We start from the raw sequence: 20,831 nt of genomic DNA on the forward strand, positions 1-20,831 counted from the left end.
TTAGGGTGGTAATACCTTAAAACGAAACACATTATCAGTTGTCTGCTGGAAGTAATGTAAATGTTGCATCAACAAATCTTGAAAGTTGTCTGTTTGTATCGGTTAATTTTGTATAAATATCTTTATTAAAATGCAAAAATGAAAATCATTAATGCGAGAATGATGACACCTCAGAAATAATTTACGTAGAAATTTAAAACCCCTTATTTTAGAAAAAATTGCAGAAGAAATAAGTACTTTATACAGTATAAGAACATAATTATATGCTTCAAATGTGAAAATGTAAAAATCAATACACTGTGGACAGGCATTCTTAAGCATTTGAGCAGACAAGCTTATTGTAATAAAAGCCCCAGTGACCTTGACCTTTGACACAGTCACTTAACAAGAGCTGTCACAGGAGATGGCGAAGCTCGACTAATAAAATACTGGACGCAGTAAGGAGGACAAAACTATGAAAGAAAAATCAATTATGTATAATTACGTATTAAGTTATAGTAAAAAAATAGCATTTGTTAACATTAATTCCAAGATCAAGGGGAATAATTATAGAAATAGTCATGCTAGAGTTATGGATCTTGCCACACAACATTTGTGTAATGATAAGAAATATATATTTGAAGATTGAAGTAGATACCTTAAAAAGTAAAGAAGTTATTACATTTCTTAAAGAAAATCCTAAGTTCAAAGAGAGATAAGTCTGTAAATATTGCTTCAAGAGTTATGAACATTGTCACATAAAATGTAATTAATGATAAGGTATAAGTATTTGAAGTTTGAGGTAGATACCTTTAAAAATAAAAAAGTTAAAATAAAAAATCACATTTTTCTAGTAAATAAATCTAAGTTTATGGGGAGATAATTCTTGCAATATTGGTGCTAGAGTTATGAACCTTGTCACATAAGATGTGGATGATGATTACGTAAATATATTTGAAGTATGAAGTTGATCCCTTTAGAAATAAATAAGTTACAGTAAAAAATAATATTTTTTGAGGAAAATTCTAAGTTAAAAGGGAGATAAATCTGAAAATATTGGTGCTAGAGTTATGAACCTTGTCACATAAGATGGGGATGATGATAACGTAAATATATTTGAAGTATGAGGTCGATCCCTTAAGAAACAAGATATGTTTGTAAAACATGTATGCCCCCTATCAGCAGCCAATTATTCATGTGATAAGGTAATTATGCATGACTTCTGACCCAGTGATCAAACAATTAATAAGGGTTATCAAGTATCTACTGGTCATGACCTTGACCTTTGACCCCTTGACCCAAAACTCAATAGGGGTCATCTGCTGGTCAAGACCAATCATCATACAAAGTTTGAAGTTCCTAGGCCTAAGCGTTATTAGTTAATTGATCAGAAAACCGTTTTTACTTACAAGGTCAATGTGACCTTGACCTTTGACCCCTTGACCCCAAAATCAATAGGGGTCATTTGCTGGTCATTACTAATCACCATGCCAAGTTTGAAGTTCCTAGGCCTAAGGGTTCTTTTTATTATTGATCGGAAACCGTTTTAACATACAAGGTCAATGTGACCTTGACCTTTGACCCCAAAATCAATAGGGGTCATCTGCTGATCATGACCAATCACTATGCCAAGTTTGAAGTTCCTAGGCCGAAGCGTTCTTTAGTTATTGATCAGAAACCGTTTTTACTTACAAGGTCAATGTGACCTTGACCTTTGATCCCTTGATCCCAAAATCGAAAGGGGTAATCTGCTGGTCATGAAAAATCACCATACCAAGTTTGAAGTTCCTAGGTCTAAGCGTTCTTAAGTTATTGATCAGAAACTGTTTTTACTTACAAGGTCGATGTGACCTTGACCTTTGACCCCTTGACCCAAAACTCAATAAGGGTCATCTGCTGGTCACCACCAATCATCATACAAAGTTTGAAGTTCCTAGGCCTAAGCGTTTTTAGTTAATTGATCGGAAACCGTTTTTACCTACAAGGTCAATGTTACATGACCTTTGACCCCTTGACCCTAAAAACAATAGGTCATCTGCTGGTCATGACCAATCACCATACCAAGTTTGAAGTTCCTAGGCTTAAGGGTTCTTAAGTTATTGATCGGTAAGCATTTTTACATACAAGGTCAATGTGACCTTGCCCTTTGACCCCTTAACCCCAAAATCAGTAGGGGTCATCTGCTGGTCATGACCAATCACCATACCAAGTTTGAAGTTCCTAGGCTTAAGGGTTCTTAAGTTATTGATCGGTAAGCATTTTTACCTACAAGGTCAATGTGACCTTGCCCTTTGACCCCTTAACCCCAAAATCAGTAGGGGTCATCTGCTGGTCATGACCAATCACCATACCAAGTTTGAAGTTCCTAGGCCTAAGGGTTCTTTAGTTATTGATCGGAAACTGCTTTTACCTAAGAGGTCAATGTGACTATGACCTTTGACCCCTTGACTCTAAAAACAATAGGTCATCTGCTGGTCATGACCAATCACCATACCAAGTTTGAAGTTCCTAGGCCTAAGGGTTCTTTAGTTATTGATCGGAAACTGTTTTAACCTAAGAGGTCAATGTGACCTTGACCTTTGACCCCTTGACCCCAAAATCAATAGGGGTCATCTACTGATCATGACCAATCACCATATCAAGTTTGAAGTCCCTAGGCCTAAGGGTTCTTTCGTTATTGATCGGAAACCGTTTTTACCTACAAGGTCAATGTGACCTTGACCTTTGACCCCTTAACCCCAAAATCAATAAGGGTCACTTACTGATCATGACCAATCACCATATCAAGTTTGAAGTCCCTAGGCCTAAGGGTTCTTTCGTTATTGATCGGAAACCGTTTTTACCTACAAGGTCAATGTGACCTTGACCTTTGACCACTTAACCCCAAAATCAATAGGGGTCATCTGCTGGTCATAACCAATCACCATACCAAGTTTGAAGTTCCTAGGCCTAAGGGTTCTTTTGTTATTGATCGGAAAACGTTTTTACCCAAGAGGTCAATGTGACCTTGACCTTTGACCCCTTGACCCCAAAATCAATAGGGGTCATCTACTGATCATGACCAATCACCATACCAAGTTTGAAGTTCCTAGGCCTTAAGGTTCTTTACTTATTGATCAGAAAACGTTTTTACCCAAGAGGTCAATGTGACCTTGACTTTTGACCCCTTGACTCCAAAATCAATAGGGGTCATCTACTGATCATGACAAATCACCATACCAAGTTTGAAGTTCCTAGGCCTTAAGGTTCTTTAGTTATTGATCGGAAACCGTTTTTGCTTACAAGGTCAATGTGACCTTGACCTTTGACCCCTTGACCCCAAAATCAATAGGGGTCATCTACTTGTCATGACCAATCACCATACCAAGTTTGAAGTTCCTAGGCCTAAGGGTTCTTTAGTTATCACTCGGAAACCATTTCGTCTACGGACCGACGGACCGACAGACCGACGGACCGACAAGTGCAAAGCAATATACCCCCTTTTCTTCGAAATGGGGGCATAATAAAGAAGAAACAGTAAGAAATAGTATTTTTTGAGGAAAATTCTAAGTTCAAGGGGAGATAAATCTGAAAATATTGGTGCTAGAGTTTTGAACCTTGTCACATAAGATGGGGATGATGATAAGGTATATATATTTGAAGTATTAGGTTGATCCCTTAAGAAATAAAGAAGTATCAGTAAAAAATAGTATTTTTTAAGGAAAATTCTAAGTTCAAGGGGAGATAAATCTGAAAATATTGGTGCTAGAGTTATGAACCTTGTCACATAAGATGTGGTTGATGATAAGGAACATATATTTGAAGTTTGAAGTTGATACCTTAAGAAATGACAAAGTTATAGTGAAAAATATTTTACTGCACCAAAACTTTAATCTAAAATCTGGACGCGGACGCGGACGCCGACGCCGGGGCGAGTAGGACAGCTCTCCATATACTTCGTATAGTCGAGCTAAAAATCAATAGGGGTCATGCAATAGTCATAACCAACCTCAATACTAAATATGAAGACTGTTGACCAAAGTATTCTTATGCAATTGAGCGGAAAAGCTTTTAGAACTAAAGGCCCCTTTGACCTTGACCTTTGACCCATAGCCTTCAAAATCTGTAGGCGTCAGTCAATGGTTATGATCAACCACCATGCCAAATATGAAGATTGTGGATCAAATGATTCTTAAGTTATTTGGTGGATAAGCTTTCCTTTGTTTTTTCTTTGTTTTATTTTACGCCTTTTCCCAACAGTATTTTAGTCATATAGGCGGGTAGTTTCCAAACCATCGTTCCTGGAGAGTTACACCAGTACTAGACTACCTTCCTCCGCGCTAAACTACCAAAGCATCTCCCGTGGATCGAACCCACGCCAGAGAGGTAAGTGGATTAGAAGTCATCAACTCTAACCCCTCGACCACGGAGGCGGTTAAGCTTTCTTTAGTCAAGGCCCTTCTGACCTTTGACCTAGTGACCTCAAAATCAATAGAGGTCATCTACTAGTCATAACCAACCTCACTATCAAATATGAAGACTGTTGACCATAGCATTCTTAAGCAATTGAGCGGACAAGCTTTTTGAAGTTCAGGCCCCTGTGACCTTGAGCTTTGACCTACTGACCACAAAATAATAGAGGTCATCTTCTAGTCATAACCAACTCAATACCAAATATGAAGACTGTTGACCAAAGCATTCTTAAGCAATTGAGCAGACAAGCTTTTTGAAGTTGACAGGCCCCTCACTCACTGCAGGGGTTTTTTTTAAGAAAAGGGGAAGATGCTAGACGCTGGTAGGGATGGGAAAATATATAGGAAACAAGAACTGGTTGAACCGGGTGATGCTCCTCGAGAAGGTTCTGGACACAGGAAAGTATAAAAAATGAACAAAGGGCAAAAACTCCAAAATTAGGCAAAGCGGAGTTATGTTTTTTTGCACTGCATTTCTATTCAATGAGATCTATCTATCTATAAAGTTTCCTGATGATATCAGAGTTATGTCCCGGGTAAAAGTCAAAGTGTGAAAATGAACAAAGGGCAATAACTCCAAAATTAGACCAGGCTTTGTTTAGGTTCTTTAAGCATTGCAGTTCTACCCAATTATATCTAGCTACCTACAAAGTTTCATGTTGATATCTCTAATAGTTTTAAAGTAATGTCCAGGACAAAAGTCAAAAAGTAAAAATAAACAAAGGGCAATTACTTCAAAATAAGGCAAGGCAGAGTAATGATTCTTAAGCACTGCACTTCCACCCAATGAGACCTATCTATCTACAAAGATTCATGTTGATATCTCTTATAATTTTAGAGTAATGTCCCAGACAAAGTTCAAAGTGTCAAAATGAACAAAGGGCAATAACTCCAAAAGTAGGCAAGACAGTGTTACAGTTCTTGTGCACTGCAAACTTACTCAATGAGATCTATCTACCTACAAAGTTTCATGTTGATATCTCTTATACATTAAGAGTTATGTCCCGGACAAAGTTCAAAGTATAAAAATAAACAAAGGGGGATAATTCAAAAATTAGGCAAGGCAGAGTTAAGGTTCTTGTTCACTGCACACCTACTCAATGAGATCTATCTACCTTCAAAGTTTCATGTTGATATCTCTTATACATTAAGAGTTTTGTCCCGGACAAAGTTCAAAGTATAAAAATTAACAAAGGGGGATAATTCAAAAATTAGGCAAGGCAGAGTTAAGGTTCTTGTTCACTGCACACCTACTCAATGAGATCTATCTACCTACAAAGTTTCATGTTGATACCTCTTATACTTTTAGAGTTACGTCCCGGACAAAGTTCAAAGTGTAAAATAAACAAAGGGGGATAATTCAAAAATTATACAAGGCAGAGTTACGGTTATTGTGCGCTGCACACCTACTCAATGAGATCTATCTACCTACAAAGTTTCATGTTGATACCTCTTATACTTTTAGAGTTATGTCCCGGATAAATTTCAAAGTGTAAAATAAACAAAGGGGGGTAATTCAAAAATTAGGCAAGGCAGAGTTACGGTTCTTGTGCACTGCACACCTACTCAATGAGATCTATCTACCTACAAAGTTTCATGTTGATATCTCTTATACTTTTAGAGTTATGTCCCGGACAAAGTTCAAAGTGTAAAATAAACAAAGGGGGATAATTCAAAAATTAGGCAAGGCAGAGTTACGGTTCTTGTGCACTGCACACCTACTCAATGAGATCTATCTACCTACAAAGTTTCATGTTGATACCTCTTGTTGTTTCAAAGTTATGTCCCGGACAAGAAAAGGGGACGGACGGATGGACAAGGCGGCGACTATATGCTCCCTCGAAATTTTTTCGGGGAGCATAAAAAGTCAATTTGGGGAAAATTTAAATGTAAACAGAAAATCCTGTTATACATACTGTATACTAAACAACATAGTAGAGAGTCACAACAACATCTGATTTTCCTTAAATACTTAATCATCATGCAAAATATTATTCTTTGCAGTACAACATCTGTCAGTGTGTATGTACAACATACATGTATGGTGTTGAATGATTTTATAATTTCTTACTTTACTAAAAAAATAACCACAAAAAAGATGATATTTTGATAGCATTTGATTTCCGGAAATAGTACCGTTCAGTACGGAAAATAGCCAAGAAAAAAATGGCGGCCCCCATGTTCAAACACATATTGCAGTTTTCTGCAATATTTTTGGATATTTTGGGCAACCATTGATGGGTTTCATTTGCTGAAATGGAAATACTTAATACTCTTTACCTTTTAAGTATTTAATCCCTTAACAGTTCAAAGGGAAAATAGAAATTTTTGGGGAAAAACCTGGCCATTTACCGAGGGGAAGACGCTGACTATAGGTGTCAATTTGTTAGTAAAAAAACCCTGCCCTGTGACCTTGAACTTTGACCTGGCGACCTCAAAATAACAGGGATCATCTACTAATCATGAATAACCTCCATGCTAAATATGAAGACTGTGGGTCAAAGGATTCTTTAGTTATTGGCTGGACAATATTTTCTCAGTCAAGGCCCCTGTGACCTTGGACCTGGTGACCTCAAAATAAATAGGGATCATCTCCTGATCATGAATAATTTCTATGCCAAATATGAAGACTGTGGGTCAAAGGATTCTCAAGTTATTAGGCGGATAAGATTTGTTCAGTCAATGTCCATGTGACCTTGAACTTTGACCTGGTGACCTCAAAATCAATAAGGATCATCTAATAATCATGACTAACCTTCATGCCAAATATGAAGACTGTGGGTCAAAGGAATCTTAAGTTATTGGGCGGACAAAGCCTATGAGCTCAGGCCAGAATGAAGTTATAGTTTAAGCCATGGAAAAACCATACAGATTCCTTCAGCAAAATTTCTTAAATAAACAACACATTACTTTGTGAAGCTGCTTGTTTTATATTATTTATTCATTCCTGTAAGAGTATTTTGCTGACAGATTAACAGGAAAGTTTAGTTTAGATATTTCACCTGTGTCACTAAAGTCAGTTGCTTTCAATCTTTGATATAATATATCGTCTTCTAACTGTTCAGGGGTCTGCATCATGTGTAGTGGCCAATTCAGGCATGAAGCAGGTCCTGACTCCAATGTCTGGTATCCAGGCTGACGGCACACAGCGGTTGCTGGACCCTGTCTGTGTCTCCCTACAAATTTATGAAAACAAATACTTCTGATAAACGTGTAATGGAAAATGTAGTCTTAGATCACAGGTTTTCAAAAGAAATAGCATACAATAATTGTTTAAATGTAAATATAAAATGGTCACCATAGAATAAATGGCAAAATCCCTGTACCTTTTTAAAATGTGGTTATGAGAACAATACCACATGTTTGACTGTACGTGTCTAATAATATAAGGTAACAAATCTCTATTAATGTAAAAGCTTTGAATTAAGTAGACATTGTTACTAAATATTTGCCTAAGAATTAAGTAGACTTTTTATACATTTGCCTAAGAATTAAATAGACTTTGTAACTATGTATTGGCCTAAGAATTAGGTACACTTTATAACTATATATTGGCCTAAGAAGAAGTAAACGTTGTATACATTTGCCTAAAAGTTTAAGAAGACTTATTTAAGACTGTTAATATTTGCAGAATAACTAAGAAGACTTTGTATATATTTACCTAAGAATAAAGTAGACTTGCTTCTTCACAGATTATGCAAAGCATGTCATATCACATGGTAGACATTTTAAAAAAAAATCAACTATAAATCAGACAAAAGGGCAGACTTATATTTTACCATCTTATTTCTTGAAAACAGTAAACTCCAACTGTATTGGTCCCATCAGCACTGTCAATATCATATGGCACAATTCTTGGCTTATAAAGATCTCATTGGTAAAGGACAATATTATAGGGTTAACGCACGTTTTTCCGTGTTATAACGTCTGCAGAGTCCCGAGGAACGGTTGGTGCCCGAGCCCAGTAGGGCGAGGGCTCCAACAGTTCCGAGGGACTCTGCAGACTTAATAACACGAAATAAACGTGCGTTGACGCTATTATAGCATAAAATTTTAAAACAGATTCATGATGTATATTATATATAAAACACAAACATTAAATCCTTGTGCTTGAACGGTATTTATCCAACTCTACATGTTTTACGTATGCGTTTTATTTTTTCCGGGGCCAACAACTTGAGAACCGAACGAAATTTCGAATTTTAATTGATTTAACAAAGTTTAACTTTGGAGATATATCAACTTAAGAAAAACATAACATTACTCTACCCAAGACAAAACAGACACCTCAGAAATTCCTAGAATGATTACTAGTGAGATTGGCGATAGGAAAAAGATCAGTGACATCAGATTCAAATTCAGAATCAGTCTTTTTTAAGCACGCAAGTTTAAAAAAAATCAGGCATAAAACATTATTCTCTCAAAGAAACATACAGAACATTTATCAATTTAAACGTCAATAAAAACAACATTTTCTTATATTCATTTTGTGCTTTCCATTTTTGTAAGTTAATTGGGGGATTAAGCTGAATGACAGATTCTATTTGTTTACATTGACAACTGTCCGTTTCTAAGAAAGGGTGACAACCAAGATAAGCGGCGATGTCTATACGCCGTATTGCCGGCATAATTACTTGAATGCTGCTCGCCGTTATGCGACTGAGGCCCTCGAATTAATAATTCCAATATAACAAGAGCGCATGACTCTGGCAAACAGGCCAAATCGTCATTTTTTTGTTTGTTTACTGGGCCTGTATGTATTGTGCATAGGTAAAACCGGGCTATAACAAGAGCGCGTGACAATGTTAACGCATGGTTTTGGCCTCGTTATAACATGGGCAAAAGAGGGAAAAATAGCCGATTTTATGCTATAATAAGTATTACTTTAGTGTTAACTCATCCACAAACATGTAGTTATTTAGAACCATCAGAATGCAATAAGATCCATGCTTAGGCCTAGGAACAATTCAACATCTCAAAAGGATTTCAGGGTTCATACAGACATACAATGCCAAATTAAAGGATTTTTTAAGCACTATTTAAGCACATTTGTTGCACATATACCGACACAATCTTCAACCTAAGACGGATAATTTATTCACCATTTTTAGTTGAATACACATTTTCTGACCACACTTTTAAGGAATGTATAGAATAACAACAAAAGGCAACTGAAATACAGATTAGTTCAAAACAACTGCAATTTGTTCACTTACTGTTACCTTGAGTAAACATTTTTATTGATTTTGATAATATAATGAATCTTTTTATTTTGTTAACATTTTTTCCATGTCACAGTAGAAGTGTCACAGTACCCAAATAAGACACTAAATATAGCTATTAGTCACTATTTACACACCTTCTTTTATTTAAACTCTTTATGACACTAATTATTTGCATTTAGATTTCATTTTACAAATTTTAGAGTTGTATACATATTCTCAAGATTTTATAAAAGTGTTTCATTTTCTGTGTTTACCTATTGGATATTGATAATCATATTTTAAGACCAAGTGATAACAGAACTGTGGCACTATGGCTCACCTACGAAGGGTACAACAAGGTTTTTCAGAATGCTTTTCAATATGAAGAGATTAAAGGCCGCTCATTGTTTGGTATGAGGAAAGGGAACAGACAGTCTGACGCCAGACCTGCTCTTGCAGTGAAGGCAAAACTTAAGTTCTTGAAAGGTAACTAATGAATTAAAATATCCTTTTTTATTTTGGGTATATTTTCTGCCTTGGAGTAAATTATAAAAGTCTGCACATACTTCTTCCATGTCTGCAATGCTGGTTTGTCAAAGTGCTTTAATCATATCTATGAATTCAACTTTAACATAGAAATATCCAATAGTCATATAAAAAAGTAAGCTAATTCTTTTAATTATTCTATTAATCATTCAAAATATTTTTTGTTTTAGACTGTGTGCTAGAAAAGTGGCCAACAACCCCAAGGACTGAAATTTGGAGGGTGATTAGCAAGATAAACTGAAGAAAATAATTGGACTAACGTTTTGCTATTTTTTGAGACAATAATTTCAAAAGGAGACATTAAATTAAAAAAGATTATTTTTAAAGTTTTGTTTTTGTTTCCCTTTTAGGGTACAGGGTGTTTTTCAAGCAGTTTCCAGCTATTGCTACTCACAAGGTGGAAAAGGTGAAAATAGGTGGCATTTAGTGGAAACTGAATTTGCCACTCAATGGTGGCAAAATGGTGAAAAAGTGTCTACATACTCCACCAACTTTCTACCTAAATGGTGGAAAAAGGTGGAAATAAGTGGCATTTTGTGGAATATGAGTTTCCACTCAATGGTGGCATAATGGTGGAAATTTGTCTAAATACTCCACCAACGTTCCACCCTGATGGTGGCAATAAGTGGAAACAAGTGGCGTCTAGTGGAAAATGAATTTGCCACCCTAAGGTGAAAGTTTGTCTAAATACTCCACCAACTTTCCACTCATTCAGGTGGCATTAAGTGTAAAAAAAGTGGAATTTACTAGAAAATTCTCTACCATCAGTCCTGCTCAAATTTTTCACCATTTTTATGATTAAGGTGGTGGTTTGGTGGCATTCTTGGTGGAAAATTGTCTAAATACTCCACCATTGGAAAGGGTGGCATTGAAGTGGCAAATCTAGGGACGGGCTTGATTGATATATTGCCAAAGGCTGTTATTGACAAACTGGGTCGCTGTTATACCACGGGTAAGTAAATCTGCTGGGTTAAAGTTGGTTGGACAGTATTTCCATTTCCGGTCCCCGGTCAGTTTTTGTATTTCTTCGACTCTGTTCCTCACGAAGCGGGGTAAAGTTTTAACTGTTTCTAACCAATGTAAAACAATCTGACTGTCTGACCAAAGATAGAAATTTGTGTGTTTTAATGTCTTCTTTATGTGGCTTAAAAGTCGAGCACCTATTACAGCTGCCATTAATTCAAGTCGAGGTAACGTAAGTTTTTTAAGAGGTGCCACACGATTCTTTGCCATAATAAGTGATGAATTTTGACCATTGGAAAGGTAAGCTGCAGCTCCATATGATGACTGACTAGCATCTACAAACACGTGCAAGGTTGTATGTGAATGGTCGTCTGCTTGTCTAATTTTCTCGTCTGCTCCGGGAAAAAAGCAACGTCTGTATTGTGTGGTGGATAGTGTAGTCAAATCTGCAGCAAGATTTTTCCACCTCTTTTGTATATTTGCTGGAAGTGGAGTATCCCAATCAAACTTTTCTTCCCAAATTTGTTGCAATATAATCTTAGCACGTACCGTAACCGGACTAAGTAGACCAAGAGGATCGAACATTTTTGACGTCTGTCGCAAGATTTCTCGTTTCGTTGTAGTATCTGTGACTGGTATATAGGTTTGTTGAAAAGTCAACATGTCTGTCTCTGTATTCCATCGCATTCCAAGTATCTTTGTGATTTTATCTGTATCTTGTACGTCGTAGTTTAAGGCTAAATTTCGTAGTTTCTGGCTATTTGAATTCCAAGAGCGTAAGTTAAAGTTTGCAGACGACATAAGCTTTCGTGAATCGTGGAAGTAAGCAAGTGTCTGGTTTTCATCTTCAAAGCTTGACAAAACGTTGTCCACATACAAATCTCTTCTTAAAATACTACTGACCCATACATCACTGTTACTTGCTAGATGTTTTAAAATCGTTGCATTAAGAATGAACGGGGAACATGTTGCACCAAACAGAACTGCTTTAAACCTGTAGGTGATCAAAGTACTGTCGGGATTTTTGGGGTCACTTAACCAAAGAAATCTTGTTACATCTCTGTCTTCTTCTGCAAGCTGTATTTGTAGAAAAGCCTTCTCTATGTCGGTAGTAACAGCATATCTGTGTAACCAAAAATGGATAAGAATTTTAGTGAGATCGTGGTGGCGTAGACTTCAAACAGTCATTTAAGCTTGGTTCAAGTTGGTTGGTCACATGACTGATGACAACAACAGTCATATACAATGCGTATCAATGTTGTGACTGAGTCTTTCTTGACACCGTGGTGGGGTATCTTGTGTTGTGGTGTGATAAATTCATCAACCTTCTAAATAAAACCTCTCTTCATGTTGATATCTCTTATAGTTTTAGAGTTATGTCCCGGACAAGATTTTTCTATAAGGGGAGATAATTCAAAAACCGGGCAAAATAGAGTTATGGTTCTTTGACACTGCACTCCCCCTCAATGCCCTCTACCACTGTATGAAGTTTAAACAATTTATCTCCAAGGGTTTTCAAGTTATGCTCAGGATAAGACAACGGACGGACAGACGGACCGACGGACAAGGCGCCGACTATATGCTCCCCCGAAATTTTTAGGGGAGCATAAACATGTACCCTAAAGCACATTAAATATATCACATGGAAAACAAGTGACCATGTTAATGCTTAATTAATATTCATTAGTTGAATATGTATACAGTATTTTTAATCCAGTTTCCACACCTCAATTTGATATGTTCTATAATTAGTTAATTAACGCGCGCATGCAGTAAGTGCGTGACGTAAGGAAAACTCCTAGCTTGGTTGGTCGCTTTTTATGTAAATACTATAAAAAGTAACACCCTAATTTTATGCATGGAATGCCCTCATGATTGATCAATCTTTACGATAACACACTTTACAGGCTAATTTTCGTATTAAATTAGCGATTTTTGGACAGGTAAAAGTAAAGTCATCGATTCTCGCTTCCATTGAGATCATGCAAGTCGATGTCTCTCGATAACATGAGGTAATCGATAAAGCGGTCAATTCTCGCTTCTATCGGGGAATGATAAAAGTCGGCGAAAGTCCCTTGTATCAGGGAAAAGGTTAAGCAAATGACAAAATAAAAAGATTCCTTCAGCAAAATTTCTTCAATAAACCACACATTACTTTGTGAAGCTGCTTGTTTTATATTATTTATTACACATTAAGGTTGTTCATCCCTGGAAGTTTAAGCAAAATCTGCCAACCGGTTTAAGAGGAGTTGCGTTCACAAAATTTCTATTAGGTATGTAGTGAAAACATCAACAAAGGGCCATAATTCTGTTAAATTTGGCCGCAGCGAAAATTCCTTCCTTTACTACCATCTACACATTAAGGTTGAACATCCCTGGAAGTTTAAGCAAAATCTGCCATCCGGTTTAAGAGGAGTTGCGTTCACAAGATTTCGTACGGAGGGATGGACGGACGGACAGACAAGTGCAACGCTATATGCTCCCACTTTGTGGGGGCATAAAGATTCCTTCAGCAAAATCTCTTCAATAAACCACACATTACTTTGTGATGCTGCTTGTTTTATATTATTTATTCATTCCTGTAAGAGTATTTTGCTGACAGATTAACAAGAAAGTTTAGTTAAGATATTTCACCTGTGTCATAAAATCCAGTTGCTTCTAACCTTTGATAAAAAACTATAGCTTCTAGTACCTGTGGAGGGGTCATCGTGTGTGCCGGCCTATTCAGGAATGAATCAATTTGTCTCCCTACAAATATATGAAAACAAATACTTCCAATAACAAGAGGGCCATGATGGCCCTGAGGTCGCTCACCTGTATATAGCCCCCCCTTTTATTTGAACAAACTTGGTAGACAACTATTAGAACATGTTTGATGCTCAATATCTTAGCCATAGCTCTTTGAGTTTTTTAAAAGAAGATTTTTTAAGTTTTTACTAAATGCATATAGGGAAAATCAATGACCCCCCCGGGGCAGGCCAATTTTGACCCCAGGGCTTTTATTTGAACAAACTTGGTAGACACCTATTAGAACATGTTTTATGCTAAATATCTTAGCTCTAGCTCTTTGGGTTCTTTAAAAGAAGATTATTTAAGTTTTTACTATATGCATATAGGGAAAATCAATGGCCCCCCGGGGCGGGGCCAATTTTGACCCCAGGGCTTTTATTTGAACAAACTTGGTAGACACTCACTAGAAGATGTTTCATGCCAAATATCTAAGCTCTAGCTCTTATGGTTTTTTAAAAGAGGATATTTAAAGTGTTTTTTTTCAGTTGCCATGGCAACCAGAGTTCTGCATGGAATTAAATTCTTTGAACAATTTTTAAAGGTGACCACCAAAGGAACATTCCTGTGAAGTTTGGATGAAATTGGCTAAGTGGTTTATGAGGAGATGTCATTTAAAGTAATAGTTTACGGACGGACAGACGACGGACGGACGACGGACGGACGCCGGACAAAAAGCGATCACAAAAGCTCACCCTGTCACTTTGTGACAGGTGAGCTAAAAACAAAAACCTGTGTGTAATGGAAATGTAGTCTTTGATCACAGGTTTTAAAAAGAAATAGCATACAATGATTGTTCAAATACAGTAAAGACTGTCTTAGTGACCCCCTGTATATAGCGACATTCTGTCTTTAGTGACCATAGTTAGGTGCGCCCAACAGAATTTACTATATAAATGGTCTGTAGCGACTCCCTGTCTAGCACGTAGAACGAACATGATTTAGTCATCCGATACGGTATTTGCGCCGTGAAAAGCGACTTTTGCAAGAGGAGCAGGGCTTGAGCTAGGGGGCGACTTGAGCAAAGAAGTCGCCTTCGGATCAGCGACTTCACCTAAAACAAACTTTAAAGAGATTTTGAAGTCGCCTGATTTTTTTTAATGAGCTGTCATACTTATTTACGCTGCTAGGTCTTTAACAATTTGTTTACCTCTCAATTACAACCAATTACTGTTAATCCGCTAGTTAAGAAAGCGTGTCAACATCAACAAAGTCTAATACACGCCGCAAGGCAAGAGTTCACTATGTATATCTTTATGTATTTATGCGATTGAAGAATCAGAACGCGCATTGTATCTACGGCAGTTTGCATTGACCAATCGGCGACACGCTAATACACTGTGGCTGTTTGTTGACAATTACACAAAATGGCGACAGATCCAATCAATTTTCGCCGATTGAGTGATTAAAGACACCTGCATATACATAATTGCTGCGGTGTTTTGGCAAGTAAAGATAAACAATGCCAAACGTCTTAAAGGTGTGGTTTATTATGTTCGAAACCTTGATTGTTAAATTTTTTTTCGGAGCACTTATCTGTAAAAATTATGTGAAGATTTATATCTAATGTTTTATTAATACATTGAACTACATAAAGTAAACAGGCTGATTATTCAAATAAAATGTCTCTAACATCTCATTAGTAAAATTAAAATGGTGTAATTTATGTAATGGTGTAGTTTATAGTCTAAACCAATTATTATGACATGCAATTTTAATACTGTCCTGTTTTTTATGAATGATATTTGGTATGTTTAATATAAATAAACTAGAAATGTGTCCATAGGACACGGATGCCCCCACACGCCACTGTTCTGTCAATCTTATGACTCTAGGTCAAATATTTTTTGGACTATATGTGCCACAAGTTGAAAACTAAAAATCAACAAAGGGCCATAATTCTGTTAAATTTGGTCGCAGCAAAAATTCCTTCCTTTACTTCCATCTACACATTAAGGTTGTTAATCCCTGGAAGTTTAAGCAAAATCTGCCATCCGGTTTAAGAGGAGTTGCGTTCACAAAATTTCTACATAGTATATAATGAAAAAATCAACAAAGGGCCATTATTCTTTTAAATTTGGTTGCAGCAAAAATTCCTTCCTTTACTGCCATCTACACTTTAAGGTTGTTCATCCCTGGAAGTTAAGGCAAAATCTGCCATCCGGTTTAAGAGGAGTTGCATTCACAAAATTTCTACATAGTATATAGTGAAAAAATCAGCAAAGGGCCATAATTCTGTTAAATTTGGTCACAGCAAAAATTCCTTCCTTTACTACCATCTTCACATTAAGGTTGTTTATCCCTGTAAGTTTAAGCAAAATCTGCCATCCGGTTTAAGAGGAGTTGCGTTCACAAAATTTCTACATAGTATATAGTGAAAAAATCAACAAAGGGCCATAATTCTGTTAAATTTGGTTGCAGCGAAAATTCCTTCCTTTACTACCATCTACACATTAAGGTTGTTCATCCCTGTAAGTTTAAGCAAAATCTGCCATCCGGTTTAAGAGGAGTTGTGTCACAAGATTTCGGGACGTACGGACTGACGGACAAGTGCAACGCTATATGCTCCCACATTGTGGGGGCATAAAAATATAATTAAACCCTAAGTATGGTACTATCCTGCTTTTCAACAAAATACTGGTATGATAAGTTCATATATCTGAATTATGTAGAGACTATCCACAGTGACTCGACCTTTTTTCTTTTCTCCCATCGAAGGTCACTGTAAACAGTTTTTACTGTATAAATATAAAATTGCCCCCACAGAATAAATGGCAAAATTCCTTACATCAATACTTTTTTCAAATGTGGTTATGAGAACAATAACACAGGTTTAACTGTAGGTGTCTAACAATATAAGGTAACAAATCACTATTAGTGTAAAAACTTTGAATTAAGTAGACATTGTTACTAAATATTTGCCTAAGAATTAAGTAGACTTTGTATACATTTGCCTAAGAAGACTTTGTAACTATGTATTGGCCTAAGAATTAGGTACAATTTATAACTATATATTGACTATTAAGAGAAATTTAAGATAAATCCAACTTGCCGGAATAGGTTAACCAGACAAGGCCCTATTTTCAAAGTGAAAAAAGGGAAATAACTGGGAAATATGGATGACACAGTTATATAACTTGGCGATATCATGTACTTTGTATTGATAAGCAAGTGTGGAAATTATGAAGCCCTTTGGGATAAAATAGAATTAAGATATTTCCAAATGCCCTTTTTAGGTTAACCATTTTTCATTTTCCCAAAATGGCCCGGGGAAAAGGGGAAAAAACTTGGTAAAAAAGGGAAACCCATAGTTATGTAACTTGACCAAAACATGGGACTTTTTATTGTTTAAAGTGTGTAAAATAAGAAAACCTTGGGGACAGGGGGAAAAATTAAGAAAAAAACTAGGGGTTAAACCCCGTACGGACAATAAACGGGCGGTTTAATTATATATTTCCCGGGGGGAAAAAAAAACAAGGGAAATGATCCCTGACCCAAATTAATATTGATTGTCAAAAATGGGAAAAGCATATTTGTTGGGTTTTGGGAAATTTTTCGAACATACCTGATTGAAAACAGAGAGCCATGGGTGGGCCCATGTCGTCACCTTTAAAGGGAAAAGATCCCTTAAAAAATATTTTTCTTTTTTAAAAACAGTTTTTTTCTTGTGTTAAATTTTTCTACAATAAAATCCATTTTATGTTTCCCAAAAATTACTGGTTTGGGGAAGTCCCATTTTGAGTTAGATTTTCAAGTTTAAATAGATACTATTGGTAAGGTTAGGTAATTTTTAAATTTATAACGCTTCTTGCTTAAGTTAACAATTAATGATAAAGATAATTAAGTATTTTCTAAGCCACCATGGATTTAATTACCAAATAATTAAATTGGTTTTTCCATTTTTACTTACCCATTTATTGAGGTCAATAACACATGGTGTACATGCAAAGGGTTCTCACTAGGACTTTTAAAACATGGAAGTCCAGGACTCCCATTAGCCTGCAAAGTCCGAAAGGCGCGTCGCAATTAATTTTTTACAGATAGTCATTTAATGCTTTGCTGATATTTTGAATCTTCAAGAGACTTTTCAAAGTTTATAGTTATTCAAAAACAAACTCTGGAAACTACATAGTATAATTATTGTTTTGTTGTTAATATTTATTATGAAACAATAAAATTATAATGCATCAACACGTGGAAATCGTTTTGTTTTTTTTCTCACTTTTATACCAAATCAAATTTATTCTAGTTAAATAAGTCCACTCTGAAGACCAAAAATTTATATTTGTAAACATGAGAAAAATGCTATGCCACCGCATTAATACAACACTAAATAGTCAGGGATGTGATTGTCTTATAAAAGTTTGCTCTGAAAATTGGCCTGGGGTTAAGGGGGCGGCCTGAGCCCCCTTACAGGGCAGTGATTTTTCTCACTTAATTTGGAAGAGGCCTTAGCCTCTTGATTTTGGGAAAACTTATCGCTAAAATTTTTGATTTGGGAAGTAAAAAAATTGGTTTAAGTTAAGATTTTTGGGAAAACTGCATGATTTTAAAGAAAATTTCAATTGGGAAGAGGCCTTTTTTCGGAGTCCTGTTATAATAAGTAAAGGAAAATCACTGCACGGGTCCAGGGGGCAGAGTCCCTGGGTGGGGACCCAGGGGGCGTAGCCCCCGGGGAAGCTTCTCAGACTTAAAAGGTTATTTTTAGAGTGTTAAAAAAGTCATTAAAAAATACATGGGAATATCAAGTAAAATTTTTATTAATTTCAACCCTTTAAATTGGGTAATAAAAAAAACAAAAATTAAAAATAGAACATGTGACCTAAAGGGAATGAACAAAACGCCAATATCCAAACATACTGTATAAGTTTTCTTCTTATTAATAAGCGCTGGACACCATTGATAGTTTTCAGCTTAGAGAAGAGAAACCTAGAATTAAATTTCCTATAAATATAATGTTTAAAAAATTTCTTTTCAGTTAAAAAATCCGCTAAAAATAACAATGAAAATCCTGACTTTTTTTCAATTTAAAGTAATCCTCAAAATAACCTCATAATAATCACCACTAAAAAAACTTTTTGGGGAATTCTGTACATTCTTATTTCTGGAATGAAAAAAATTCTCTGGATAAAAACATAAAACATATTACTTTTAATTGCTAAGAATTGTAACTTCCTTTTTGTTGTGCATAAGAAATCTATGTTAAAATTGGCTACTAATCTAATAAAGTAATATTTAAGAATGATAAAAGGACCAAGTGCATAAATTAGTTTAAATATGGTTAAATTATTACATTTATGTTATCACAAAGAACTTATGTTGTATTTACAATGACATGTATAAATAACCTTTTTTGGCGCAGATTTTTTGGATTTCTGTATAATATTCATAACAACATTAATAAACGATCACTCCTACTAATACTGTCTTTTTGTCAACAAAAAATTATCACTATTTAACTATAACAACCTTACAATATATTTAAAACAAAAGTGGCCAATGATGGCCCTGAAGTCGCTCACCACTGTATATAGGCCCCCTAGAGCCCAGGGCCAGTTTAAACCCCAGGGCTTTTATTTGGGAACCAAACTTGGTAAGACCCCCCCATTTAGAAGATTATTTCATGTCTAAACATCTTAAGGTCTAGCTCGTTGAGTTTTTTAAAAAATAAGATTGTATAGTTAAAAGCCCAATGACACGCCCCTAAAGTTTTATCCCGGGCCTTTTTTATTTGATCAAAACTTTGAAGACACTCACTAGAAGATGTTTCATGCTTAATATCCAAACTCTAGGCTTATTTGGTTTTTGTTTTTTAAAATAAGATTTTTAAGTTTTTGACTATACGACATATAAGGAAAATCAATGTCCCCATGGCAGGGCCAAATTTTGAACCTAGGGCTTTTATTTGAACAAACTTTGAAGACACTAACTGGAAGATGTTTCATGCTAAATATCTTAACTCTAGCTATTTGGGTTTTTTCAAAGAAGATTTTTTTAAGTCTTTGCTATACACATAAATAAAATCAATGACCCCTGGGGCGGGGCCAATTTTAACCCAAGGGCTTTTATATGAACAAACTTTGTAGACACTCACTAGAAGATGTTTCATGCTTAGTATCTAAACTCTAGCTATTTGTTTTTTTTCAAAGAAGATTTTTTTTAAAGATTTTGCTTTACACATATAAGGAAAATCAATGACCCCCAGGGCAGGGCAAATTTTGACCCCAGGGCTCTTATTTGAACAAATTTGGTAGACACCCATTAGAACATGATTCATGCTAAATATCTTAGCTCTAGCTCTTTGGGTTCTTTAAAAGAAGATTTTATAAGTTTTCACTATATGCATATAGGGAAAATCAATGACCCCCTAGGGGCGGGCCAATTTTGACCCCAGGGCTTTTATTTGAACAAACTTGATAGACACTCATAAGAAGATGTTTAATGCTTAATATCTTAGATCTAGCTCTTTGGGTTCTTTAAAAGAAGATTTTATAAGTTTTTACTATATGCATATAGGGAAAATCAATGACCCCCTAGGGGCGGGCCAATTTTGACCCCAGGGCTTTTATTTGAACAAACTTGATAGACACTCATAAGAAGATGTTTCATGCTTAATATCTTAGATCAAGCTCTTTGGGTTCTTTAAAAGAAGATTTTATAAGTTTTTATTATATGCATACAGGGAAATTAATGACCCCCTAGGGGCGGGCCAATTTTGACCCCAGGGCTTTTATTTGAACAAATTGATAGACACTCATTAGAAGATGTTTCATGCTTAATATCTTAGATCTAACACTTTGGGTTCTTTAAAAGAAGATTTTATAAGTTTTTATTATCTGCATATAGGGAAAATCAATGACCCCCTGGGGCCGGGCCAATTTTGACCCCAGGGCTTTTATTT

The 20,831-nt window shown here is 35.8% G+C and overlaps 1 protein-coding gene across 2 annotated transcripts in view; it reads right to left on the reverse strand.

The window, feature by feature from the left end:
* Nucleotides 1-20,831, reverse strand: part of LOC132754670 (baculoviral IAP repeat-containing protein 7-like) — a 132,425-nt gene that overhangs the window by 83,962 nt on the left and 27,632 nt on the right. For both annotated transcript variants that reach the window (XM_060745328.1, XM_060745327.1), the window contains 2 exons: nt 13,778-13,891; nt 7,433-7,606 (listed from right to left, as the gene is read on the reverse strand). In XM_060745328.1, coding sequence (XP_060601311.1) covers nt 7,433-7,606; nt 13,778-13,850 — 247 coding nt within the window. In that variant the 5' untranslated portion in view covers nt 13,851-13,891. The remainder of the gene's footprint in view (nt 1-7,432; nt 7,607-13,777; nt 13,892-20,831) is intronic.

Source organism: Ruditapes philippinarum, unplaced genomic scaffold (genome assembly GCF_026571515.1).
Source record: "Ruditapes philippinarum isolate M1 unplaced genomic scaffold, ASM2657151v2 ctg372_1_1_1_1, whole genome shotgun sequence".
Taxonomy (NCBI): domain Eukaryota; kingdom Metazoa; phylum Mollusca; class Bivalvia; order Venerida; family Veneridae; genus Ruditapes; species Ruditapes philippinarum.